Here is a 23,404-nt window from a genome sequence, read left to right on the forward strand (position 1 = left end):
ATCGAGGGATATAATCTGTAATACCATCAGTACATGATGGATTTTGCAGAGCTCTGCCCGCAGTTGTCACACCACGGGAAATCATACATCATCTCTTGAACTGTATTCCCCAATTCATTGCTGCCTTCGTGGTTTTTATCTCTTCAGAGATTGTTCATTTTCCCACAGTCCTCTCTGCCGTTTCCGTTCTGTGCCACAATGGACAAAAACATGTGGGACGTTATCTTGTCGTGGCGGCGTCTATCTGTCTGTCTGTCTGTGCAGACGCATTATTGTGAGCACAGTAGCCAAAGAACAATGCGTGATAGAATCTCTGTTCTTAAACCGCTGGTTCCCCAAGTAGATCAGATGGTCTGATTAGATTTTACCTTGCTGCTTAGATTTCCACATTAATGAGAAGACCTATTTCCGTGAAACTACCAAACTCCCTAAAGTAGTGATATAGGGCTGTAGACTAACTGTTTAAGAGCTACAACTAGTGGTAGAAAGGTTAAAGGTTTCATAGCACCAGAAAACTGAACAAATGAAGGATTTATTGAATGGCTCTATTGGATTGCTTTAGTTCAGGTGTACCTAATGAACTGGTAACTCTGTCTTCTTCTGACTATTCTTTTCAGTTGAGCTACATATAGACTTCTTAGAAGAGGACATCTGTCTATCTAGAGGTCATCACGGGGCCTCTTAGTTCCCAATAACCAAGACTCAACCGGGGACCCAAATCAGGCCAGGTTCTAAATTATATTCATTCTAATCGGGTTCTGTAGGGTTCCGTTATATTGCTGCAGGTTTAGAGTATGTGTATTAAAGGGCCGGTCCATTGGTTGAGGTTTTTTATATCATTCTATAGTTTTAACGTCAAAATGCTATTTTCCCAAGCCCTTCTAAAAACGTTTCCCCACGTGACCTCACGTAGTTTTCTGCATGATGACGCTGCTACATGTACAGTATATATATACATCCTTATGGTCAGTGTGTTAACGTTACATACAGTAACTTAGATGGCGGTCGGCACGCTCCCTGTTCGGAAAAGCAGACAAGAGTACCATCATGGAAGCTAAGCAATGTACTGCTGTGTGGACGCCACGTTAGTTCAGATCCGAAAGTCACACAATAACACAAACAAACGAACCGATCGATGCAGCGGTAGACCAGCAAGTCCCGTGGTTCTCCAAGGTCAAATTACTGTTTTTGTGAATAGAGTCTGGTCTACTGGCTTTGAAGATAGCGGTATAATGGCTTCAGTTCCCCATCGTAAAGGGCTGTCTGATGGCAAGGTAAAGTGGTGACAATATTCTAAATATAGCGTACACTTGAACTGATTTAGATATTCTTTTTTTTAAGTGGCTAAAATACGTTTTTCTGCTGCTCCGGTCCACAGCCGCTTCACCTCGGCGTCAGCCAGCCCTTTCCGACTGAAGCCGTCGTATCGCTCTCTTCAAAGACACCAGACTGCATTCACAAAAGCAGTAATTTTACCTCGCAGAATGCGGGAGTATACATACAACCCCACTTAAAAAAATCCAAACTAACCCTTTCAGATATTTCCAAACTTAGCACAGCTAACTTTGACTCAGCTAATGCTAGCATTCACATTATTCATAACCTCATTGATCAGCTTTGATCAGCTTACTTTGGTAATCTACGTTGCTGCTTTTTGTAACGGCTGAGTGGGCGTTTCCATTAGAAAAAAAACAAAAAAAAAGAACAGAGCGCAGATGGACCCGCCCTTTAATATACATATTTGGACAGACACACACAATCCCAAAGTCCCCAAACCGTTCCTGTTATAGCATCTTAAGTTTCATTTAAAACTCAGCATTTCTTTTACTTATAGTCCCTCAGTGACTCCGTGGCTAGATGGAACGGTAGACAGATTTTGTTACCTTTGGACAGAGCCAGGCGAGCCATTTCCCCCTGTTTCCAGTCTTTATGCTAAGCTAAGCTAACCAGCCTGCTGATGTTAGCTTCATATTTACCGTACAGACATGAGAGTGATATCAATCCTCTCATTTAAAAACTATTCCTTTTGAAGTACCTTTTGAGATTTGAACTACCATATCTACAACACACTCATGCATACAGTACAAGTTCCTTCCTTTTACAGCTTTGTGATGTCTTCTCTGCTTAATATCTGTGTTTCTGATGTAACTGCTTTGTATTTTGATTTGTGACATTTGTGACCTACCTTGTGCGACGTAAATAGCTCGTCATGTCAGCCACTCAATCTCTTTCGTCTTTCTCTCCATCGTTCCCACATCCTTTCTCTTCCCATACTGTCACCTATCACCAGTTGTCTTTGCCCCCAGAGGAAACCTACAGTGACATGACCTGATCTGTGGCTCACAAGGTCACCCATCTGTCCCTCACTAAGACCTTGGCTGTCAACTTTCATCCGTCTCTCCCTCCTTCTGCCATTTCTTCCACCTCTCTGTTCCCCCCTGCTGATCAATCTATCAGGAAGCAATGATTTAAAAAACAGCATTATAAGTGAAACCAGTGTAGTGGGAAACCAATTAACCTTTACATCCTTTCTCCCCGCAGGCCCAGGACCTGAATGTGATTGAGGAGGTGATCCGCATGATGCTGGAAATCATCAACTCTTGCTTGTGCAACTCTCTACACCACAACCCCAACCTGGTGTACGCGCTGCTCTACAAGAGGGAGCTCTTTGAGCAGTTCAGGACGCACCCTTCCTTCCAGGACATCATGCAGAACCTGGACACGGTCAGTCGGAAGTTGTTTCCCGCTAGTCACTCAAATATAAGACGCTGAGAAGCTTGAGCCTGGGAGCGCTTTCGTCTCATGGCTGATTTGTGGTAATTATTCCATAGATCAAGGTCATACAGATCTTTCCCTGAATGTCCTCTCGGTCTGCAGGGAAAGTTTCAAAAAGCCAGGCAGCGCTGGAACATATGCGAACTGCATCGTTAACACGGTGTGCAGTTGGACCGTACGTCACGCTGAGCCCTGCCGAGCTTAAGTAGTATTGATGAATTAATCAGTCCCCTTGTGTCGAGAGGCTGCGTGTCAAATATTCATCGAGTGTTGGGGGAGGAAGGAACAGTGTGAGAGAAAGCTGTCATTCATAGCTTGTCATATAGAAGAGGAAAGGAAGCTTTGGTGTATATGTATGTGTGAGGGATGGGGGGTAGCTGCATACATAGCCACGGGTTTCGCTGTTATCCATAAGTATGAGGGAAGCATGCTATCTCGAATCCCTCAGTTAAGTCAGCCTCCCTAAGGCTATTCTCCGAAGCCTTCCCCGTGCTTGCAAATCCGTGTGTGCGAGCATGAGATTCAGGATGAGGGGCTGCTTTTTTGCTCCTCTAAATTAACCCCATATGGGAGGCCTTCAGAGTTAATGAAGAGATTAGTATTAGATAGACACACACACATACACACACAGTGCTCGTGTGGTGTGTTTGAATTCTCTAAAGCAACCACAGAGCGTGAGCAGAGAAAACATTGCCTGTAGATGCGTTTTTCACTGTTGGTTTGACAAAAAAGAGCATTAAAAGGAATCAGTAATACCTAGAGTTATTTTAATGATCAAATATCAAACATTTCTCCAGGGGAAAGAAGCCAGCACAGCAGTGGAAACGCAAAATACAGTTTCCTTGATCTCTTGTTTGGGCTTAAACCCAGAAGGCATCAGATAATTTGAGCACCAGTGAAGTGTTCATTTTAAGTGGGATGAAACACGCTCAAACCCTATGGTGCATTTGTAATCTGAAATACTGTATGTATATCCTTTCTGAGTATGTAGCCTACAGGCATATTAGCCAAGCATATGTTCGTATAGCATGTTGAATTTGGTTTAGAAGTTTTTCACTCTCTAAAAGCAGAATCCATGCAGTTTTATAGCCTCGACTTGTATCCACTCATTAGCAAAGATTCTCAATCAGTATTGTCTAGGGCTGTCTAAAATATTTAATCGCGATTAATCGCATAATGGTCCATGATTAATCGCAATTTAATCACACCTTTTAATTCTTCAAAATGTACCTTAAAGGCCGTGTAAAGGAAATTCAGCATCCTTCGCCCGAGCCTTTCCAAGCCGACCTAGAGCCGGTCGCGGCGCACCGCCTCAGAGGAAATGTGCCCGGCGGGGGCCAGCCAGCGCCGGGGAGAGGTCCCGCGAGGAAATCCTCGCACACCGAGCGGCCGTCCCTAACCCGCCGAGTTGAATCCCCCGGGTAGACTGCGCAGACCCCACCCGTTTACCTCTCAATGGTTTCACGCCCTCTTGAACTCTCTCTTCAAAGTTCTTTTCAACTTTCCCTTAAGGTACTTGTCGACTATCGGTCTCGTGCCAGTATTTAGCCTTAGATGGAGTTTACCACCCGCTTTGAGCTGCATTCCCAGACAACCCGACTCCGAGGAGACCGGCCTCACACTGTCCACGGGCTGAGCCTCGATCAGAAGGACTCAGACCCTCGAGCGACACCGGGCAAGTGGTCTTTCGTACGCCACATTTCCCCAAACCGCCCGTCGGATGGGGATTCGGCGCTGGGCTCTTCCCTCTTCGCTCGACGCTACTGAGGGAATGCACCTTCCCCGCGTGGTTTCAGCGCCTTCAGCGGACACGCCCCCAGCGTTTCAGAGCAGAGAATACTGCTTATTGTTCCATGATTTTGAAAGCTAATTTTATATACCTAGTTCAATTCAAATGTGGCTGTGGTGTGACAAACCCAGAATGCATATGTATTATTGCTTTACCTTAGCAGCCTCTGCCATCAGTGTATGAATGTGTGTGTGAATGGGTGAATGCTGACATGTAGTGTAAAGAACTTTGAGTGGTCGGAAGACTAGAAAAGCGCTGTATAAATGCAAGTCCATTTACCATTTACAAGGCCTTTAAAGTGAGATTTGTCAAGTATTAAATACTCTTATCAACCTGCTTGCTTTATGCAAATGTATGAACATATCGGAAGTCAATTAACACAAAATAATGACAAATATTGTCCAGAAACCCTCACAGGTGCTGCATTTAGCATAAAAAAATATGCTGAATTCATAACATGGCAAACTGCAGCCCAACAGGCAACAACAGCTGACAGTGTGTCAGTGTGCTGACGTGACTATGACTTGCCCCAAACTGCATGTGATTATCATAAAGTGGGCATGTCAGTAAAGGGGAGACTCGTGGGTACCCATTGAACCCATTTTCATTGACATATCTTGAGGTCAGAGGTCAAGGGATCCCTTTGAAAATGACCATGCAAGTTTTTCCTCGCTAAAATTTAGCACAAGTTTGGAGCGTAACAAACTAGTATGACATGGTTGGTACCGATGGATTCTTTAATTTTTTATGGTTTCATATGATACCAGTATCTTCACTCTAGCTTTAAAAACGACAACCTAAAAATCACAAGTTGCGTCAATGCATTACAGAAATTCGTGGCGTTAAAACGAATTTGCGTTAACATGTTATTATGGCATTAACTTTGACAGCCCTAGTATTGGCATATAATTGCAATATGTATGTTATACTATATGAAGCTCGGTATCCCTGCACAGTATAGACACATTTTCGGAGCAACTTACTGTTGCTAGGAAACATGACAACCCATGGGTACGTCTTGTTGGCTGTTGATGCAAAAGCAGCAAAATATAGTCTCAAATCAAACAGTTTGTTTTCCCGTCAACATGTACTGTTCTAACATGTAATGTTAGAACATTCACCAGTGCTACTGTTTACAGCGTGAAACCCTCTACATGTAGCAGGATGCCACAGATCTCCATATTGCACCCAGTGTCATCATATAGGGCGTGGCTGCTGCAACATCAATGTGACAGCTCCAAACAGCGGGATTAGAAGAGTCAAAGAGCTTCATGACAGAACTGAGAGTTGATGTTAAACCTCCATGAGATCAAGTTGAACTGAGATACTGTGAGTTAAGAAACATGAACAGGATTAAAGAAAGACTATAGACTCGAGCCCGACTGAGGCCAACACTAGTACTTACAGCAATATTATAACAATATATCACCTAATATGCTTTGTTTTCTTACATAAACACGGAACTATACAAGCATTTTGTGATAAAGATATTTGACACTTGACGAAATATTCACATTTAAGAAGCTGAAATAAGAGAATTTAGACTTTTTTTCTTTAAAATTACTCAAAGCGATTAATTGATTATCAAAATAGTTGCCGATTAATTTAGTAGTTGACAACTAATCGATTAATCGTTGCAGCTCTGGTTCATTTTGAAAAGAAAATGTCATTAACATTGAATTATTTTAAATACTGTATCTACAAATTAAAACATACCAAACTAAATTATTAGAACAAAAAAGTAAAACTTGAATTGAGGAAAATGTAACTCGGCTATACATAAACATTTATTGTAGTACTGCAGTTAACTACTCTGCATTTAATTTTTTACATATAACACACATGCTAATACCGGTGTATCCATGACAACCCAATATTGGTCGATAACATTAGGTGTCCAAAAACCAAAGTGTACAACAAGTTGTAGCTTTAAGTTGGTTAAAGTGTTAAATAGTGAGCTTTAGAGCAGTGGTTCTCAACCTGGGGTCCGGGCCTCCCTTTGGGGTCGCCAAAGATCACAGGGGGTGCGCCAGGATTTGTCTGCTCTGAGGTTGTCAAAATTAAACTTGCTCATGTATAACCAAAATCATAATAAAACACTTACTGGATAATTTATACAAAAGTCCGTATATATAGAACTATTTAAAAACATGTATTTGTTTGCTACTTCTATCAAATCTAACAGAATATTCTGCTCCAATCCATACTTGCTGGTGTTTAGCCTTTCAAAAAAAACATTTTCAAAACGGTCAAAAACGTATTTGCTGTCCTGCGTGACGCACCTGTATTAAGTGGCCGGTCTAGCAGCAATCTAACACCACCATAAATTAAATAAATGTAACCACAATAACAAAACAAACTATCTCTAACACTATTAAAGTAAATTAATTAAGTAAGTAAGACTTTATTTATATAGCACATTTCATACAGGAGTTGCAGTTCAAAGTGCTTTACATAAAATAAATTAAAAACAAGCAGCAAGAGCAGTGCATGGAGTCAACAAAATCATGATAAAAATAATAAAACATTTTAGAACAGTAGAAATAGTAAAATATAAATAGTGCAGGATAAAATTCGTAGTGCAAGTTACAGAGAAAATGCGCTGGTAAAAAGATAGGTTTTAAGATGTCTTTTGAAAATGTCTAGCGTGTTTGCTTCCCTAATATTTATGGGTAGTGCGTTCCATAATTTTGGGGCATAGTTGACAAAGGCCGCATCACCAATCTTCTTACGACTGCTTCTGGTGACCTCTAATAGACCTGCATGTGATGATCGCAGTGTTCTCGCTGGTGTGTAGTTTGTAAGGGAGTTAGCAATGTAGCTAGGTCCTTGTCCATTTAGTGCTTTGTATGTGAGGAGGAGGACCTTGAAGTCAATTCTGAAAGTAACAGGCAGCCAGTGTAAAGTAGCTAGGACTGGACTAGGACTGTTCTCTCCTTTTAGTTTTTGTTAATAATCTAGCTGCAGAGTTTTGAATGAGCTGGAGTCTTCTAGTGGTTTTCTTGGGAAGACCAGCGAAGAGTGCATTACAGTAGTCCAACCGGCTGGATATGAAAGCATGAATTAGCTTCTCAGCATCATTTTGTTTTATGAATGATCGTACCTTCGCTATGTTCCTGAGGTGAAAGAAAGCTGTTTTGGTCACTTTGTTAATTAAGTCGTTACAACTTGGCGAATCCGTCAAGACGTCATCACTTTATTTATGTTGACGAAACTGATGAGTTCTATTGATTAAAGAAAGTAGATTTAATAAAAAAAAATGACTAACTCATTTAATAAACTGAATCGGCTTTTTCAAATTGAGGATTTGTAAACATTTTTAGGGTTCTGGTTGGCAGATTTTGCCAAGCTAGGTGTTTCCAGTCTTTATGCTAAGCTAAGCTAATTGTCTCCTGGCTGTAGCTTCATATTTAACTAACAGGGATATTGATCTTCTCATCGAACTCTTGGCAAGAAAGCGAGTACGTGTATTTCCATAAATGTTGTAACTGTATATACAAGTCATCTCTATTAGACCTAATATATTTATTTCCTCTCGTGTGACTTTTTAGGTGATCGGCTTCTTCAGTCAGCGTCTGGAGCAGGCTGGGAGTGACCTGTCTGTTGAGAGGGTTCAGGAAGTCATCATGAAAGGAGCCCAGGCCCTGCCCACAGACAGACTGAAGGTAAATCTCTTTCACACACACACACAGATACACAGCACGGAGACAGAGCCTGGAGACGAAGAACAATGAAATATGAGACTGGCTGAAGAAAAAAAAAAAGAAGTGGGACATATTGGACATCAAGGTACATGTGTAGAGGGTGCAATGTGTTGTCAAGGGCTGCGAGTTCTGGTTGATTTGGTGCTGGGGAGGTGAGGAGAAGGGAATTAGCTTGTCTGGACAGGTGAGAGAGGGAGAGGTATGGGATCGGGAAATGGACTGAGGCGAGGGAAAGATGGAAAGAGCCATTGGGACACGAGACAAAAGGCTAAAGCCCCAATTCTCATTAGCATTAATGTCCATCTTCATTCTATCTCCACTGGCCTGCTGCATGCGAACATGTAATGGCATTTCAAGGAGATGGGATGGGGGGATAGGGGGCACTTTGTCATGGGCACGTAAGATTGGGGGTGGGGAGCGGGGGGGGGGGGGGGGGGGGGCGGTGGGGACATAAATCTGCCACCGCGCCTCGTTACCCAACACTCCCACCACTCCTGGTGGGTTCGCTAACCCCCGCCCTTCCCAGTGCTCCTCTATTAATCAGTGAGGAAATATGTAACCAGCGGTCTCCCCACTCTGCTGCTCACCAGCACAGAAGCTCTTAATTGCATGTTTCATCATGTGTTTCATGTTCTATACTTGGCGGCTGGCTGCGAGGCATTTGTCTCGCTGGCCGATGTGGAAGAGGGATGGTGCGTGGCCACGAGTCCGTGTGCTCTCTCTCTCTCTCTCTCTGTGTCTCGGCACCTTGGAGCGCTAATGTAGCGATCGACCAAAGAGCCATAGAATTACACATGGAGCCGTGTGGATAACCCTGCCATGTCCTTCAGCGAGGGGGCTGTACCTGTAGCACACACTCACGCAGTCAGCTGGAGCTGGAATATATATATGTGTGTGTGTGTGTGTGTGTGTGTGTGTGTGGTGTATGAGTGTGTGTCATCCTCTACATTTGGATCTCGATGAGTGTGCAGCCATGTGCGTCAGTCTCTGTTTCTGTGCAAAAAAAGAGAGTTGTGGTCTCCACCACCTGAGTGCTTTCCAGCTCTATAGGGTGACATGAAGCGAAGAGTACATGTGGGCGATGTCTCCTCGGGGAGAAGTCCCTGTCGCTTCATGGTACCATCGCTCAAACAAACAGCCGTCTCTCTACCTCCCCGCCTCCCTCCGTCTCATGAGCTCAATCTGCTGTACAGCTCCCAACGCGAAAATCCATAGGTTGAATTAATGTTGTGTGGAATCATCAATAAGTTGGTAATTACTCCTGTAAAAGCTCTTCGAAGGAGAATTGGTGTCTCAATCAGCTGACGAGAAAGAGATGTTCCTCTCAAACTGAGCATGTTATTCCGCTGGGGTTTTTTATTTATTGGGAAGTTATTCTATCCCATAGTCACTTTCACATTTAATAGTAGCACAGTGCACGTCAGTGAATGCTGTTAAAGTTAATAAATGGTTAATCTGCTGTGTTAGAAATTTGAATTCCTGAAGTTGTAGCCATGTCGACACTAAGCCGGCTAAAGAAACGTTCTCTCTGTTTCGGCTTTCTGTCCTTCACAGCCCGAACCAGAGCTTTCTGAGAACACTCTTCAGAGTAGAGACGTCTGAACATGCCGGTGTGGCGTTGTAACTTGGATGGCAAAGACGGACAGTTAATTGAAGCATACATAATTATACTTATAAACAAATATATAATAAGACTTAGTATGATCAAATAAAAACATGAGGTCCATACGCAACAAAATTCTGCATAAATAATAGAATTAGCCAGCAACATAAGAATGCAACATAACTAGGGCTGACCCGAATGCTTTGAAGCTTCGACCATTGCCGTGGTGATCGACCTCCAAATCAGTATTTGAATGCTTCAGGTTTTTTTTTTATGTAATAAAAAAGTATAAATCCCAAAAAAGCACATGAAATACAGACTAATTTACAACATTATTCATATTGAACATTAATTATTATTAGTCATTCTCAGACAGATGTCGTTGTTTGTTGTGTGTAGAGGTGCGTGTGTGTACAGTAGTGCAGCAGCGGCACTGAAACAGGAGATGGAGACAGACACAGAGAACATGTCAGGCGCTGCGAAGCTTCAAATACCTTCGAACATTTCTCAAGAAGCTTCAAAGCCCAAAAATGGTATTCGGGACGGCACTAAACATAACTAATGCCGTGTTTACACTGTATGGTACGGCTCGGCTCGGCTCTACTAACTTTTTGTACTGGGAGCTTTTCTCTATTTTGTTTTTCACTCCGGATAGTACCCCGTCAGTGTAGGTAGGATTCTCTGCTGATCGCCGTAGCGCCGCCGTTGCATTAAACTGTTGTGACATCATCTTCAACATGACACTCGCTGAATCCTTTCATCAGCAACCAAACAGAGGAACGTCTGCACACTGCAATTTTTAGGCGCAGTATACGTAATGTACGGCGTAGTTTTGCAGGCTGCCTTTATTTCTCAAATTTGTTTTCAACAACACACAAATGTCCAGTTACTTTTCAAGTATCAATATGGAGTCAATTATACCATAAAACACGTACATTAACAATGCAATAAAAAAAATACATAACTAGAAACGAAACAAACAACAAACCAACAACAACAAAAAGTAGACATAACTAACAAAACAAAACATTAAACAAACCAACTGCCATTTTTTTACAATCTGGGCCGAGTGAATAATAAACTGTGGTCGCTATTGATGGTAGCTTGACTATTTAAAAATGGCAGGTTTGTATGGGATGTCCCGTGTCGCGCTGGTGACAATTCTCTCTGACCAATCACTGGTCTGCAGTGTTTTAACTCCACCTTCTAGTATCGGCTCAGCTCACAAAAGTACTAAATACTTTTGCGAATGGATGCCGTGCCATGCAGTGGAAATGTGGCATAAGATTACGTCTAAATTAGGCCGTCTAGGTTCATGAAAGTCTTTGGTCTCAGGTTCCTTCAACAATGCTCATAAAGAAAAGTACGTATAAAAGGGGAAATCACACAAGTAAAAGTAAAATGATAATCTAAGGCATAAAATAGTGCAGTTAAAATAAATATAAACATAAGTAAATATAAATTATAATGTAATGTAAATGTAAATTTGTAATTTAGTTGATGACAGTATTTCAGATGGGAAAACTGAATGTAAACAAGATGTAGTATGTAAATGCATGATGAGAAGTAATATATGTACGCAGAGGTGTAAACAGGAATGTAGTATGTATATATAGAGGAGAATAATATATATATATTTATATATACACACACACACAGGTGTAACATTTTGTAAAACAGGATGTAAAGGTCTAGATTTTAAAACTCTGTTTTCATGTGAAAACAATGCAACTGCAAAACTGCATCACATCCAACAGACAGCTCGGCTGACCAAATCATTATTTTATGGTTGTGAGTCGTGACTTTGTCTGATAAAAATCACTTAAATACAGTTTGATTACAGCATATTTGCTGTATCATATATCAACTTTTAAAACAAGTGATCGCAAAGAAAGTCACTGCCACACGGCCGACCGTGACCGGGCAGTTACACCTCCGTTCAGTGTCCTCCTGATCTCTGTGATCACCTATATACTGTGTTTTAATACAGCCAAATTCACAATATAGTTGTACTCATTTAAATAATTTTCTGTTTCTGTTGTCAGACAATGGAAGGAGTATGAAATAGTGACAATGACCGCTGCTCAAAATTACTACCTGTTAACCAGCAGTCATTCTCAAGCTGCTGCGCTGCCATGATGAAGTCATATAGGTTAATGCGCCGTGTGCTCGGCTAGATTTGCATTTAAAATGATCAATCAGCAAGAGAGAGTTAGAGGTGACAGAAAATCCTTCTGAACTTTACTGCTACACGGCCCCTTGCCCTCGCTGGGCAGCTTACGTCATCGCTTTGCAAAAGCTCTGTTTCACCTGTACACAGTTAATCACCTAGTCAGCATTTTAAGACTTTTTTGAAGACGTGAGAAAAACGCCATTTTAGTCTGAACAGAGGGCTGATAGTAAACCGCCTTAGGGTGGACGTACTCTTAGCTTTTGTCAACGGGTAACATTCATGGGTCTTGATCAAATGACCTAACCTCCAGGTTTCTGACAAAAGAATCATCACTACACAAAAAGGCCAAGGAGAGTAACCCGGTTGTGTCTGTCTCACTCGTCACCAGGTGATGCCTGTAATGGCCAATATTGTTATGTGTCAAAAAAAGATAAGGAAGAACACATTCAGCTATTTTCCTGTTATTTTTGCATTTCAGATTGGACAGAAGTTTTCCACCTGAAAGCACTAGTGGAGAGTCGGACACAAGTCATTTTCACATACGAACAACACGTTTATCCACCTTAGTGTGGACACAACTTCAATTTGTTGCCTTGAAATCCCGTTATTAGGAGGAGCTGACAGTTGTAAAGTAAATAATTGTATAGATTTTACTAACCATGTTGTTTTAGGTGAGGGGGAACAATGTAGACACACATCTACAGCACAAAGGCTGTGTATTTAAAGGTTTTTAAAGCATTTACACAAAGACCCAGACATGTAAATTAGGTCCCAACTGAAAAAAAGGTTCAAAGAAGGTGGTTAATACCCCAGGGACGACCCCTCAGCACCTCGTCACTCAGCCATCTCCCTCTCAGTCTTTGTGTATGTGTGTGTGCGTGTTGTTTCAGGGTGTGTGAGGCTGAGCGGCTCTCATGGGCAGTGCCTGTGGAATGTGTTGTTTAGCCCGACCAACTGAAATCTGCCTTATTAAGCAGTGATAGCCTACAGACTCTCTGGCTCCTCAGGACGGGGTGGAGGGGCTGGAGGGGGGTTTACCAGCTGTTACTCGCTACCTGGGCCTTTGTAGATCTGATGGCTGGTCAGCACTACTTTCCCACACATTGACAACACAGGGTATATGCTTTTTCTCACTCTAAAGTCTCTCTCAGAACGATGGAGTAACTTCCGAAAACCTGTCTTCATAACGGAGCTTCGGTACCAGGTTTAACAAACATCTAACAACTCAGATTTAGGGGTGAACAAGGCTTTCTGCAATAGTAACAGAGCTACTGTAGAATTATTTTAAGATTATTGTAACCATGTAGTGGAAAGAAAGTACTTGAGCATGAGTTCAGATTGTGAGTTGTTGGCATTTAATAAATTAACATAAAATAACTAAATCTATACAACTTAGGGCTGCAACTATTTTAATTCAAAACCAATTAATCACTTTGTCTATAAAATATAAAAAGCTAAAACTCTACAACCAAGCTAGCAGCTCAGTAAAGGCTGCTACCTTGTGATTGTGATTGACAAAAGTTAATTGTAATATTTTGGTCGCCTAAAAATGTCTTATTCAGCGTTCGGGTGGACTTAGCTCCACCCTCTTGTATCTCTTCTGGTTGCAAATAACCAAGATGGCGACAGACAAAATGCAGAATTTGAGGCTTCAATACAGCAGTCTACAAAACCAGTGGGCGACGTCACGATGACTATGTCCACTTCTTATATACAGTCCTATGGATTCATCCTCTGAGGACCATGAATGTCTGAAAAAAATGTGATGGTGATCCATCCAATAGTTGTTGAGATATTTCAGTCTGGACCAAAGTGGCGGACCGACTGTTAGCAACTCAATTTACAAAGCAACATATCTTCACATTTGAGAAGCTTCAACCTGTTGATTTATAAACACCACTACATTTAATTGGCGGTGTAAATATTTCAGTGACCACTTCAATATAAAACTGCAAGTGTGCACAGAAAATTAGGAGAGTGGACTTTGAACAAATCTATTTGAAAATATTAGAATGTTTTTTTTTTTATCACCACTATGTAAAACACGGCCTGAAATCACTACTGTTAATGTTTTTCATTTTGAAATAGAACCTTTCAATGCCGGTGTACGTACCTGCATCTACGTGTGTGTGTGTTTGTGTGAGTTCATATTTGCTCCCTAGCCGCATTCTTCTCTGTCTGACCGAGCTCTGACAGCACAGCAGCCTGCAGAGGCGGGAAGGGAACACCGAGTCCTGAGTGGAGATACGAGGCCAGCCAGTCAGTCTGTGTTCAGGGGCGAGGGCCTGACCCGCCAGGACCCATAACTAACTGATATGAGCCTGGGCCAAGTGGGCCCAGACAGCTGCCAGACTGAGAACAAAACAGAGGAGGACGGGAGGAGAAGGGAGGGAAGGCAATAGAGAGCCAGAGGAGATATGAACAGAGAGGAAGCCTCAGTATAGACAGGATAAGGGACAGAGATAATCTAAAGGATGGTCCCATAGATGCTCAGATATTTTGCTCTGAGGCATGTAGTGATATCCGAGACTTCCCGTTGCACTAAATCCCTTGGTGCTTCTGTCCCATATACAGTAGAAGTAGGAGGAAAAATGTTTGCCATTGTGATTATTCTCAGTCTCTTGGCAGCTTGTGAGATTGTGTACTGCCTGCTTTACTGATGTGGCACCACACCGGCAGCTTGTATCATTAAAGGAATAGTTTGACATTTTGGGAAATATGCTTATTTGCTTTTTTTGGTTAGAGTTAGTGGGAGGATCAATACACCTCTCATATCTGTATGCTAACACCTCTTTCTAATGCGTGGTACACACTAAATGAGAAACAAGACGATTTTGGGCCCGATAGTGTTTGTTTACACTAAAGTCACGTTTGATCACGAGTGATCCCGCGAGATTTCCGTTTTTTTTTTTTTAGTGGAGACTCTTGTTCATGAATTAATCTGTTAGTGAGGTGTGCTGTTTTGGCAAAATCGTTGCTCTCTACACACTAAAAGAACAAAACAAATCTTGTAAAAGGTTGAAAAATCTTTTAGTGTGGGCCGGCCTTAACTGGACGTGATGCGAACAAGCGAACATCAGATTGTTTCAGTTTTCCCAATGAAGATATCCTAACCTGCTACATGCGTCAGCGAACAGGCAAAGCGACTTGTTGCTTATTTGAAAAATCGCTCGCCCCGGCTCTATTTATGCAAAGTTTCACGCACCTCTAGCCTATTTTCACTGGTCAAAGTCGCTTGACAGTTAATCAATACCACTCTCTCGATGTAATAGAGAATGATATCGCTCGTAGTATATTTGGACAATTTTTTGCGCTCCATTCGCCAGAGTTTGCTCGGTCGCTGCATTTTAGGAAGAGGTGTAATGCTGCGTTCGATTTACCTCGGAAATCAAAAGTCAGAGGTGGGAATGACGTCACACCCGAGTTGGCCGCGTTCCAGTACAACAAGTCGGAAAACTTAATTGGGTTTGCCGTACACAGGTTTGCCATTGCTAGTAATACTAGTTGATAACAATGCATTACACCGGTATTTTACACATACAAACACCGTAGCAACATGTCCACAGAAAGAACAATACTCTGTGTACGACTGACTTAATGAGACATAATTAAGACAGCAGTGCTAGCTATTACTGCAGCTGTTTTACAGCTGATACCCGGAGCAGCCATCTTGGATTTTTGAGGTTGGGGTTGGTGAGGTTCGCCCCACTTTCTGAGTCCGAAATCCGACTTCAGGGTGCGTTTCGGTTGAAATTTCCGACAGGGAACTCAGAAATTCCGACTTCCCAGTTCAAATGGAAAGCAGCATTAATATCAAGGTGGAGACGGTTAGCTTAGCTTAGCATAAAGACTGGAAACACGAGGAAACAGCTAGCCTGGTTGTGAAAACCGAAGTGTATAAATAATTTATAGTTTTACAACGGTTCATGTGCGGTACTTTTTCTTAGCTGGGAGATATAACGTGTTAATAAGTGAGCTTTGGAGGTGCTGGTAGTCAGATTTTGTTACCTTTGGACAGAGCCAGGCTAGCAGATTTCCCCCATCTCCAGTCTTTATGCTAAGCTAAGCTAACTGGCTGCTGGCTGTTCATATTTAAGGTAGAGAGTGGTATGAATTCTCCTCTAACTCTCAGCAAGAAAGCAAATTTTGACTTTAATTAAGTTGGATTTTCTTTGCGTCAATGGTCCAGTTTTAGGCGCATTTTGTTCCTTCGCTAGTAGTTTTATTGAGCTTAGCAAAATACCATTGGTGTTCCATGGGCACCTTGTGATTCTTAATCTTTCTTTATCCCTCAACAATAACCTTTCCATGACACAATACACCAGAGATGCCTGAGAGAAGAACATACTTGTTTTTAAGAGAAAATACATAATGCAGGAGCGGAGAGGAACGCTCTGCTTTTACTGTTGACGCCAATTGCAAATGTATTCACAAAGGCACAAAGCATTCAAATATAGTGGCTGAGAAAAGACCATTTGTGCGCTTATAGTCGAGCTCTGATTTGTTTCGCTCGTTCCTGTAAACTGTGAATGCTGCATTCAGAGGTCATGATAAAGAGCTTCTCATATTCAGTCGCAATCCAGTCGTGGGTTGAAAGAACATAAATGGAAATATTGTTCTTTTAATGTCCTGCTACTATGGAAAAGCTGCAATGTGCAACGTTATATTGCCTCAGTGGCTTTATGTCTGTCTGTAGATATGAAAACAATCACTTAAGAACATGACAGTTGCTGCTTACACCGCATGTTCTTCATATAGCTTCCATATATTTGCAAATTAATGAGAGAAACTTTTGATGCTGTAAGAGCGGAAAAATGTTAATACCACACGTGTGTTTGTGGACAGCAGTGTTTGCTGATTAATGTTTAATTATCTTAACATAATTAGCAGAACTAGTTGTGTTTCATTTATCAAGATGATGATGATGATGGCAGGACATTAATCAGCTACGTCCTGTTTTAGTTTGTTTGTGCGTATGAGTCAACAGATCTGCTAAAGAAAAACTAAATAGTTTCCGTCTTAACATTAAAAGCTGTGCTATATTACATCCTCTGTGTGCTATAGCAAGTAAAAGTGAGCCTGGGTTGAGTAACTCTCAACCATCAGTGTCATATGAACATTTGATGAGTTGGTAAGCTTGCCTACGAGACAGTCACCTACACACACAAATACCAGCCAGATAATACAGCTTCTGCATTGTGTCTCGCCATCACAATGGCGGTGGTGTGTGTGGTCTGGCCTCAGTAGCCTGGCATATGGCCTGTGACCCCGTAGCCCCTCTGTCTGTGTCATTATGATACCGATAGTGTGGCTGTGAATAGGAGCCAGCCAGGACTCAATAGAGCGGACTGGGGCCGTCGCATAAAGGCCCTCAGCGTCTGTCTTTCACCGCAGACTGATTACTGGCTGCGTGTGTGCATATACATGCGTGTGTAGACAGGAGGATATAATGAGGTACCCTTGTATTATTGATGTTCTTGCTTTTGCTGCCTACCTGCTGTTGAGTGGGTTTGTGTTGGCTTCAAGTAGGCTAGGAAAAAACATTTCTTTATGTAGACACTTCAGAGAGGAGCGCTACATCTGCTAATAAAAGGAGATTGTGTTAAATAGAACTTTTACGATTAGGCGATCTATCGTTTTAGTCATTTTTTCAAGCAAAAATGACGACCATTATTTAATTCTTTCTTCTCAAATGTGAGGATTTTCTGCTTCTTTCTGTTTTACATCATTGTAAAGTGAACATTTTGGATTTTTGAAGAAGTAACTTTTGTCTGTCGGAAATTATAGTGTGCATTTTTCACTATATTTAGAGCTGCAACGATTAATCAATTAGTTGTCAATTAATTGGCATCTATTTTAATAATTGATTAATTGGTTTTAGTCATTTTTTAAGAAGAAAATGCTAAATTCTCTGATTCCAGCTTCTTAAATGTGAATGTTTTCTGGTTTCTTTCCTCCTCCATGACAGTAAACTGAATTTCATTGAGTTGTGGACAAAACAAGACATTTTTTCACCATTCTCTGACATTTTATAGACCAAACAACTAATCGATTAATCGAGAAAATAATCTACAGATTAATCGACAATAAAAATAATCGTTAGTTGCAGCCCTGTTCTTCTGATACATTATATAGACATAACGATTAATTTACCAATTCATTTGTTCCATAAAATATCAGAAAATAAAATATCACAGTTCCCCAGAGCCCAAGTCTTATTCAGATCGCTTGTTTTGTTCAAAAAATATTGAATTCATTATCATAGAAGACAGAAAACACTTAAACCTGCAGTAGGCAGAATGTTTTGGCAAAAATTCCATAATAACCTTTCAGCATATTATATAAGTTTTCTGAGAGAAAACTAGACTTCTGCACCTCCTCATGGCTCTGTTTTCAGGCTTTAGAAAATCTAGCCCGTGACGGAAGACAATCACAGGTCATGTCAGAGAGAGAGCGTTCCTATTGGCTTTGCTCCGGCTGGTGGGCGGTGCTTGATATATCCTCAACAGATCTCAACATGGCTGCCGGGTCACAAACTTTCTCATTTTACAGCTAAACCGTACACTGCAAGATGATTCTGAAAACATTTGAGGAGAGAAATAGACATTACAGTAACAGAATATTAATTCATTTTTGATCAGCGCTGCCTAGTTTGACCGTTTGATCAGAGTTTGTGAGGGATTGACAGCCGGCTCTCATAGACGGCAGATGAACGGCAGACTCCAGATCAGCTCTGACTGATGGTTTTCCTCCGGTCTGTAAAATCCTGCAGATGTCGTTAGGAGCACCGGAGGACACGGAGGACACAGAGGACACATGATTTTTTTCAGATTACCTGTCTCATGCACTACTGTCAGGATATAGTGACCGTTTTCTTCCAATTTCTACCCACTGCAGCTTTAAGTCTTCCCAGTTTTAGAGGCTGGAACTTTTTGCTTAAAATATTAAAATGATTCATCGATTATCAAAGTAGTTGCAGACTAATGTCCAGTTGATTGACAAATTGCCTAATCGATCAATTGTTTCAGCTGTAAAATTCATATATATATAACATAGGGTTGGGCAATATATCAATGTAGTTATATGAGACTAGATATTGTCTTATATTTTGGATATTGTAATATCGTAATGTGGCAAGAGTTATATTCCTGGTTTTAAAGGCTGCATTACAGTAAAGTGATGTCGTTTTCTGAACTTACCAGCCTTTACCCACTTAGTCATTATATCCACATTACTGATGATTATTTATCAAACATCTCATTGAAGAAGAAGAAGACATAGTTTATTGATCCATGAAGGGAAATTCAATTCATTGAGTTTTCTCCGTTTCGCCCAGCTCTAACACAACATAATAAGTATGCAGAAGATAGTACAGTCCACATGTTTGTTGTCTCTTTTGTCCCGGTGGATTAGCTGCGGGGACATAATCAACACTGAGGCCCTCCAGTATGAACTTGATAACCTCTCCCGGTCCAGCTCAGTGAGTGTTTTGTCCATTAACAGGCCGTGTCATGACAAGCTGAAGCTTGAAGGGCTGAGTGGCTATTACCAAGTAATCAGGTTACTCAGCACTTCTCCACGGGTCTAAACAATAAGGTCACGATGGCTGACAGACTGCTCTGTAAAGTTACACCCCCTATGTTTGGTTCCCGTTTATTAGATCGCCTTTTGTTAGTTCTTTATGTATTTCCTCGTTGTGTATTCAGGTCTATTTTCTCATTTACCTCTGGGTAGTTTCTGAACAAGCCCAGAGCGACAGTCGGACTATAGCTGTCGATATCCCGTCGCCTGCCGGGGTCTTGAGGTGACGTTGGCACATTAGCCGTCGCTTTAAGAGGTCGGCGGTCGGACCGCAGAGCGATACCTGTCCTCCCGCAGGCCGCTGTAAGCAATTTCACCTCACAGACAGATGGAATTACATCTGCCAGGCAGCGAGCTACTGTACCTGATGAAGAGTGATTACTGAGAGGCCTGAACAGGTTAACCTACCTGTATAGCAGCAGAGATGTCACTGCGCTCTTCACATCACCTTATAAATATCCAATGTTGGTTGAAGGCAGTGTCTTGCTGGTGTTGTCGTCTCAGACTGAGAATAGCACAACCCCCTCATTAATTTCAATGAGACGCTGCAGACATTACATAAAAACAACATCCTGCTCAACTTCTGTCACAACAATGCAACATCAACAGGCACTGTAGTCACCGATCCGAAGTCCCGCCCCCCTTCGTTACTGTTGCTAGGTCGGACAGGCTTGACAAAAACAAAACATACTTCGGCACGAAGCAGAGATAATATGAACAAAATCATGCAGGTTCACCAGAAACATCACCAGAGGTGGAGAGCTCTGCGCCCAGCAGCAGCAGCAGGTCCTCCTCCGACCAGGAGCAGAGTTTCACCTCGCTGCTCCTCCGGTCCCCACTGGGAGCCAACACTGACACCACTCTGCTGGAGAGCCAGGCCGTATTGCTGGGCCCGCTGGAGGGAAGGGAGGCACGGGGAGAACCCGTGGCGTGGGCCTCCATAGATGGCGCACCAGCGCGCACAGAGGCGTTTATGCTCAGCACGTTGTTCGTTGCAATATGCTCCGAAACGCCAGGAGGCATACAAACAAAATATTCTGTGGATAAGCAAGAAGTCAACGAGGGGTACCGGAAAGGAAAGTAGGCTACCTGGCAACAGTAGTAAATACTAAACTCCAACATACCGCCCAACATTGCATTTGTGTAGTGTAGTCATTCCTGTCGCTTACCTCCAAGTCAAAATGACTTTCCGTCTCTCGGTGCTTCCCCTCGGGTCTCCACTCTTTCCATGAGACCTTTTTATTTTTTAGCTTTTACAAAACGATCTCCATTATTCTTTCACAGCCTGCGGCAAAAAGCCTGTTCTTTCTCCAGTGTGTTGCCTATTTCTTTCCAAGTATTTAATGTCATGTGACTGTCCCTGTGGTCTCTCAGTGAACAGTCGTAGAGATGTCTGTACAGGCCAACCTGCTCGGCCAGTCTTCCCTCAAAGGCGTCCATGTTGAAATGAAAGACGCCCGCAGTGGGCACGTAGTTACAAAAAAATTCAGAGGTGCTCGACCAAGCGCCGCGACAATTTGCGGTACCGTCGTGCACCTTCCGAAAACCGCAATGACGTAATTTTCTGGCATGTGCACCTCGGGCCGGCTTCACTACAGCGACCATAAACCAGGCTTAATGTGTCCGTGAAGATTGGAACAATGTATCAGGATAGAGAAAAGTGAACCGAGGTTCTGCCGGGTTCTAAGCTTGCTTGGCTGTTACAGGAGCACAGAGCGAAAAGGGGCGGGACTTAGGGAGGGTTAATTTTACCGTTGGCAATTGTAACTACGAGTATTAAATGAGTGTCACCATGTTCATTTTCTCAAAGTGGAGCCGGTGTTTCCAGAAGAGATTTTGTATATTCCCATTTAGAAATTTTCTTCATAAAATGTCATCAATGTTACCACATTACTCGCTTGTGAATCCTACCAATTTTCTTTTCCATCTCTTGCTCCTCTTTTTGTGTGAATAGAAGTTTCCGGAGCTCAAGTTTAAGTACGTGGAGGAGGACCAGCCGGAGGACTTCTTCATCCCCTACGTCTGGTCCCTGGTCTTCAACTCTGGAGTCGGCCTCCACTGGAGCCCGCACGGCATCGAGCTGTTCAGCATGGACTCTGGCTGAAACAACCTGCTGCAGCGGACCTACGTGTGTCTTCATCCCCGTTCAAGACTGACGGTGTGTGTGTGTGTGTGCGCGTGTGTGTGTGTGTTTGGGTGGGTACGCTATGTGCACGCTGCTTTGAAAGTGCCTCGACCTTGTACAGACTTTCTTTTTATGCAGCACAACCTCTTTTCTTTCCTTATATGATAATAGTTCCTCTGCTTTGACACCGTGAAGCTTCATCCGTGCTGGTTAACAGTTCACACAGTAGCGCTCGCTCACGTACACTCAGTCCTGTAGGGAGCACCGACTCGACACCTGAGCAACTTCACTTGGTTCCACATCACATGCCGAGTTCTGTAAAACGTCCCGTTATTGTGAGGAGCTCAGGACGCTGGCGATGGATAATCCTATGTTGTTTTGTTTTTTTCTTGCTTACAAAGAAAAGGTCAATTGAAACACGTGTAAGTGTTACACCGCTCTGGTTCATCTACCGCTGCACCGAATGCTAAGAAATAATACCAACTCCATATTCAAAGACTTGGAAAACATACATTTAGGAATAACTTATATGATATTGAGTTTTAAGTATCTCATAATTAGCGTTTTATTTTGACCAACATTGTTCTGTGGATACAATGGGTTTGTATAAAAGATTTGTGTTTGTGAAATAAAAAAAAAAGGTCAGAGAAAGAGAGAGAGTGATCTCCAACAGAAAGTCCTCTGTTTTGTTGTAACATGCATGGTTTTCAGATTTGAGTCCACCACAGTTGCTTGGTGGCCACCTCCAATAACCCACATTGAATTACGGTATAATTAATGCTTCATTTAAGTCCCTGGGTAGTATTAGCGCCCTACATCGCTCTTATTCATGTGATTTCATTGTTGCTTCCAGCCCGTTTATTTGACTTTACCCAGTCTTTAAGTGCATCAACTAGGACAAGGCATTAAACCTCCTTGTCCTATTGTGCATAATTACACTTGTCTCTTTGATTTGTCACTTTATTTGCATGTTTAACTCGAGACTTTGTATTAAATTATTTATTTTCATGTATATTGTTTTTTTTACACATTCAGCCCCCCCCCAAAATGTAAATGGTGGTAGTACTGAAATGACTACTTCTTCTGAAAGACAAACGGTGGTACTATACTTTGATTCTTCCAAGGTGGGAAACTGGCTTTATATTATTACATTATAATATGACAACAGCTGTCATTTTGTGGCGAATATTACTTTGGAAATAGGAGTTTAAATAAAAATATGAAATCAAAGCAAGTGTCACATGGTTATTCAGCAAAGTCAAAAGGTCGGTGTGGACGGGTGATCACCCAGGAGACCGCTGTTTGTTGTCACATAACTTCAGTACTTTGGTTACGCCACTTCTATTTTATCCAGTTTTATTTTATTCTGTTTTATTCATATTTTATTTTATTTCATTTGTTTTAAAAAAAAAAAAAAGCAAAAAAAAAAACCTACTCAACAGTCCAGACACGGGACATGCTGCCTCCCTACCGAGTGGGCTCCTCCTCCATCTCCTCTCTCCTCCCTCCATCGATGACTGCTTCTGGATAGAGAAAAGGTCAAACGCCCTGAGCCATCTACCAGGCTCACAACCTACTACGCCACTTTAGGAGTTGCTTTAACCCAAACCACGATCTTTTCCTAAACCTAACTAAGTAGTTTTGTTGCCTAAAC

The 23,404-nt window shown here is 42.0% G+C and overlaps 1 protein-coding gene across 2 annotated transcripts in view; it reads left to right on the forward strand.

Annotated features, from left to right (window-relative positions):
- The window catches only part of dym (dymeclin), a 78,669-nt gene extending 55,689 nt beyond the window's left edge, over window positions 1–22,980 (forward strand). For both annotated transcript variants that reach the window (XM_074618515.1, XM_074618516.1), the window contains exons 15-17: window positions 2,542–2,724; window positions 8,116–8,229; window positions 21,580–22,980. In XM_074618515.1, the coding sequence (XP_074474616.1) occupies window positions 2,542–2,724; window positions 8,116–8,229; window positions 21,580–21,729 (447 nt within the window). In that variant the 3' untranslated portion in view covers window positions 21,730–22,980. The remainder of the gene's footprint in view (window positions 1–2,541; window positions 2,725–8,115; window positions 8,230–21,579) is intronic.
- Window positions 22,981–23,404: the final 424 nt, after the last annotated feature.

The sequence above is a fragment of the Sebastes fasciatus genome, chromosome 19 (assembly GCF_043250625.1).
Source record: "Sebastes fasciatus isolate fSebFas1 chromosome 19, fSebFas1.pri, whole genome shotgun sequence".
In the NCBI taxonomy this organism is placed as follows: domain Eukaryota; kingdom Metazoa; phylum Chordata; class Actinopteri; order Perciformes; family Sebastidae; genus Sebastes; species Sebastes fasciatus.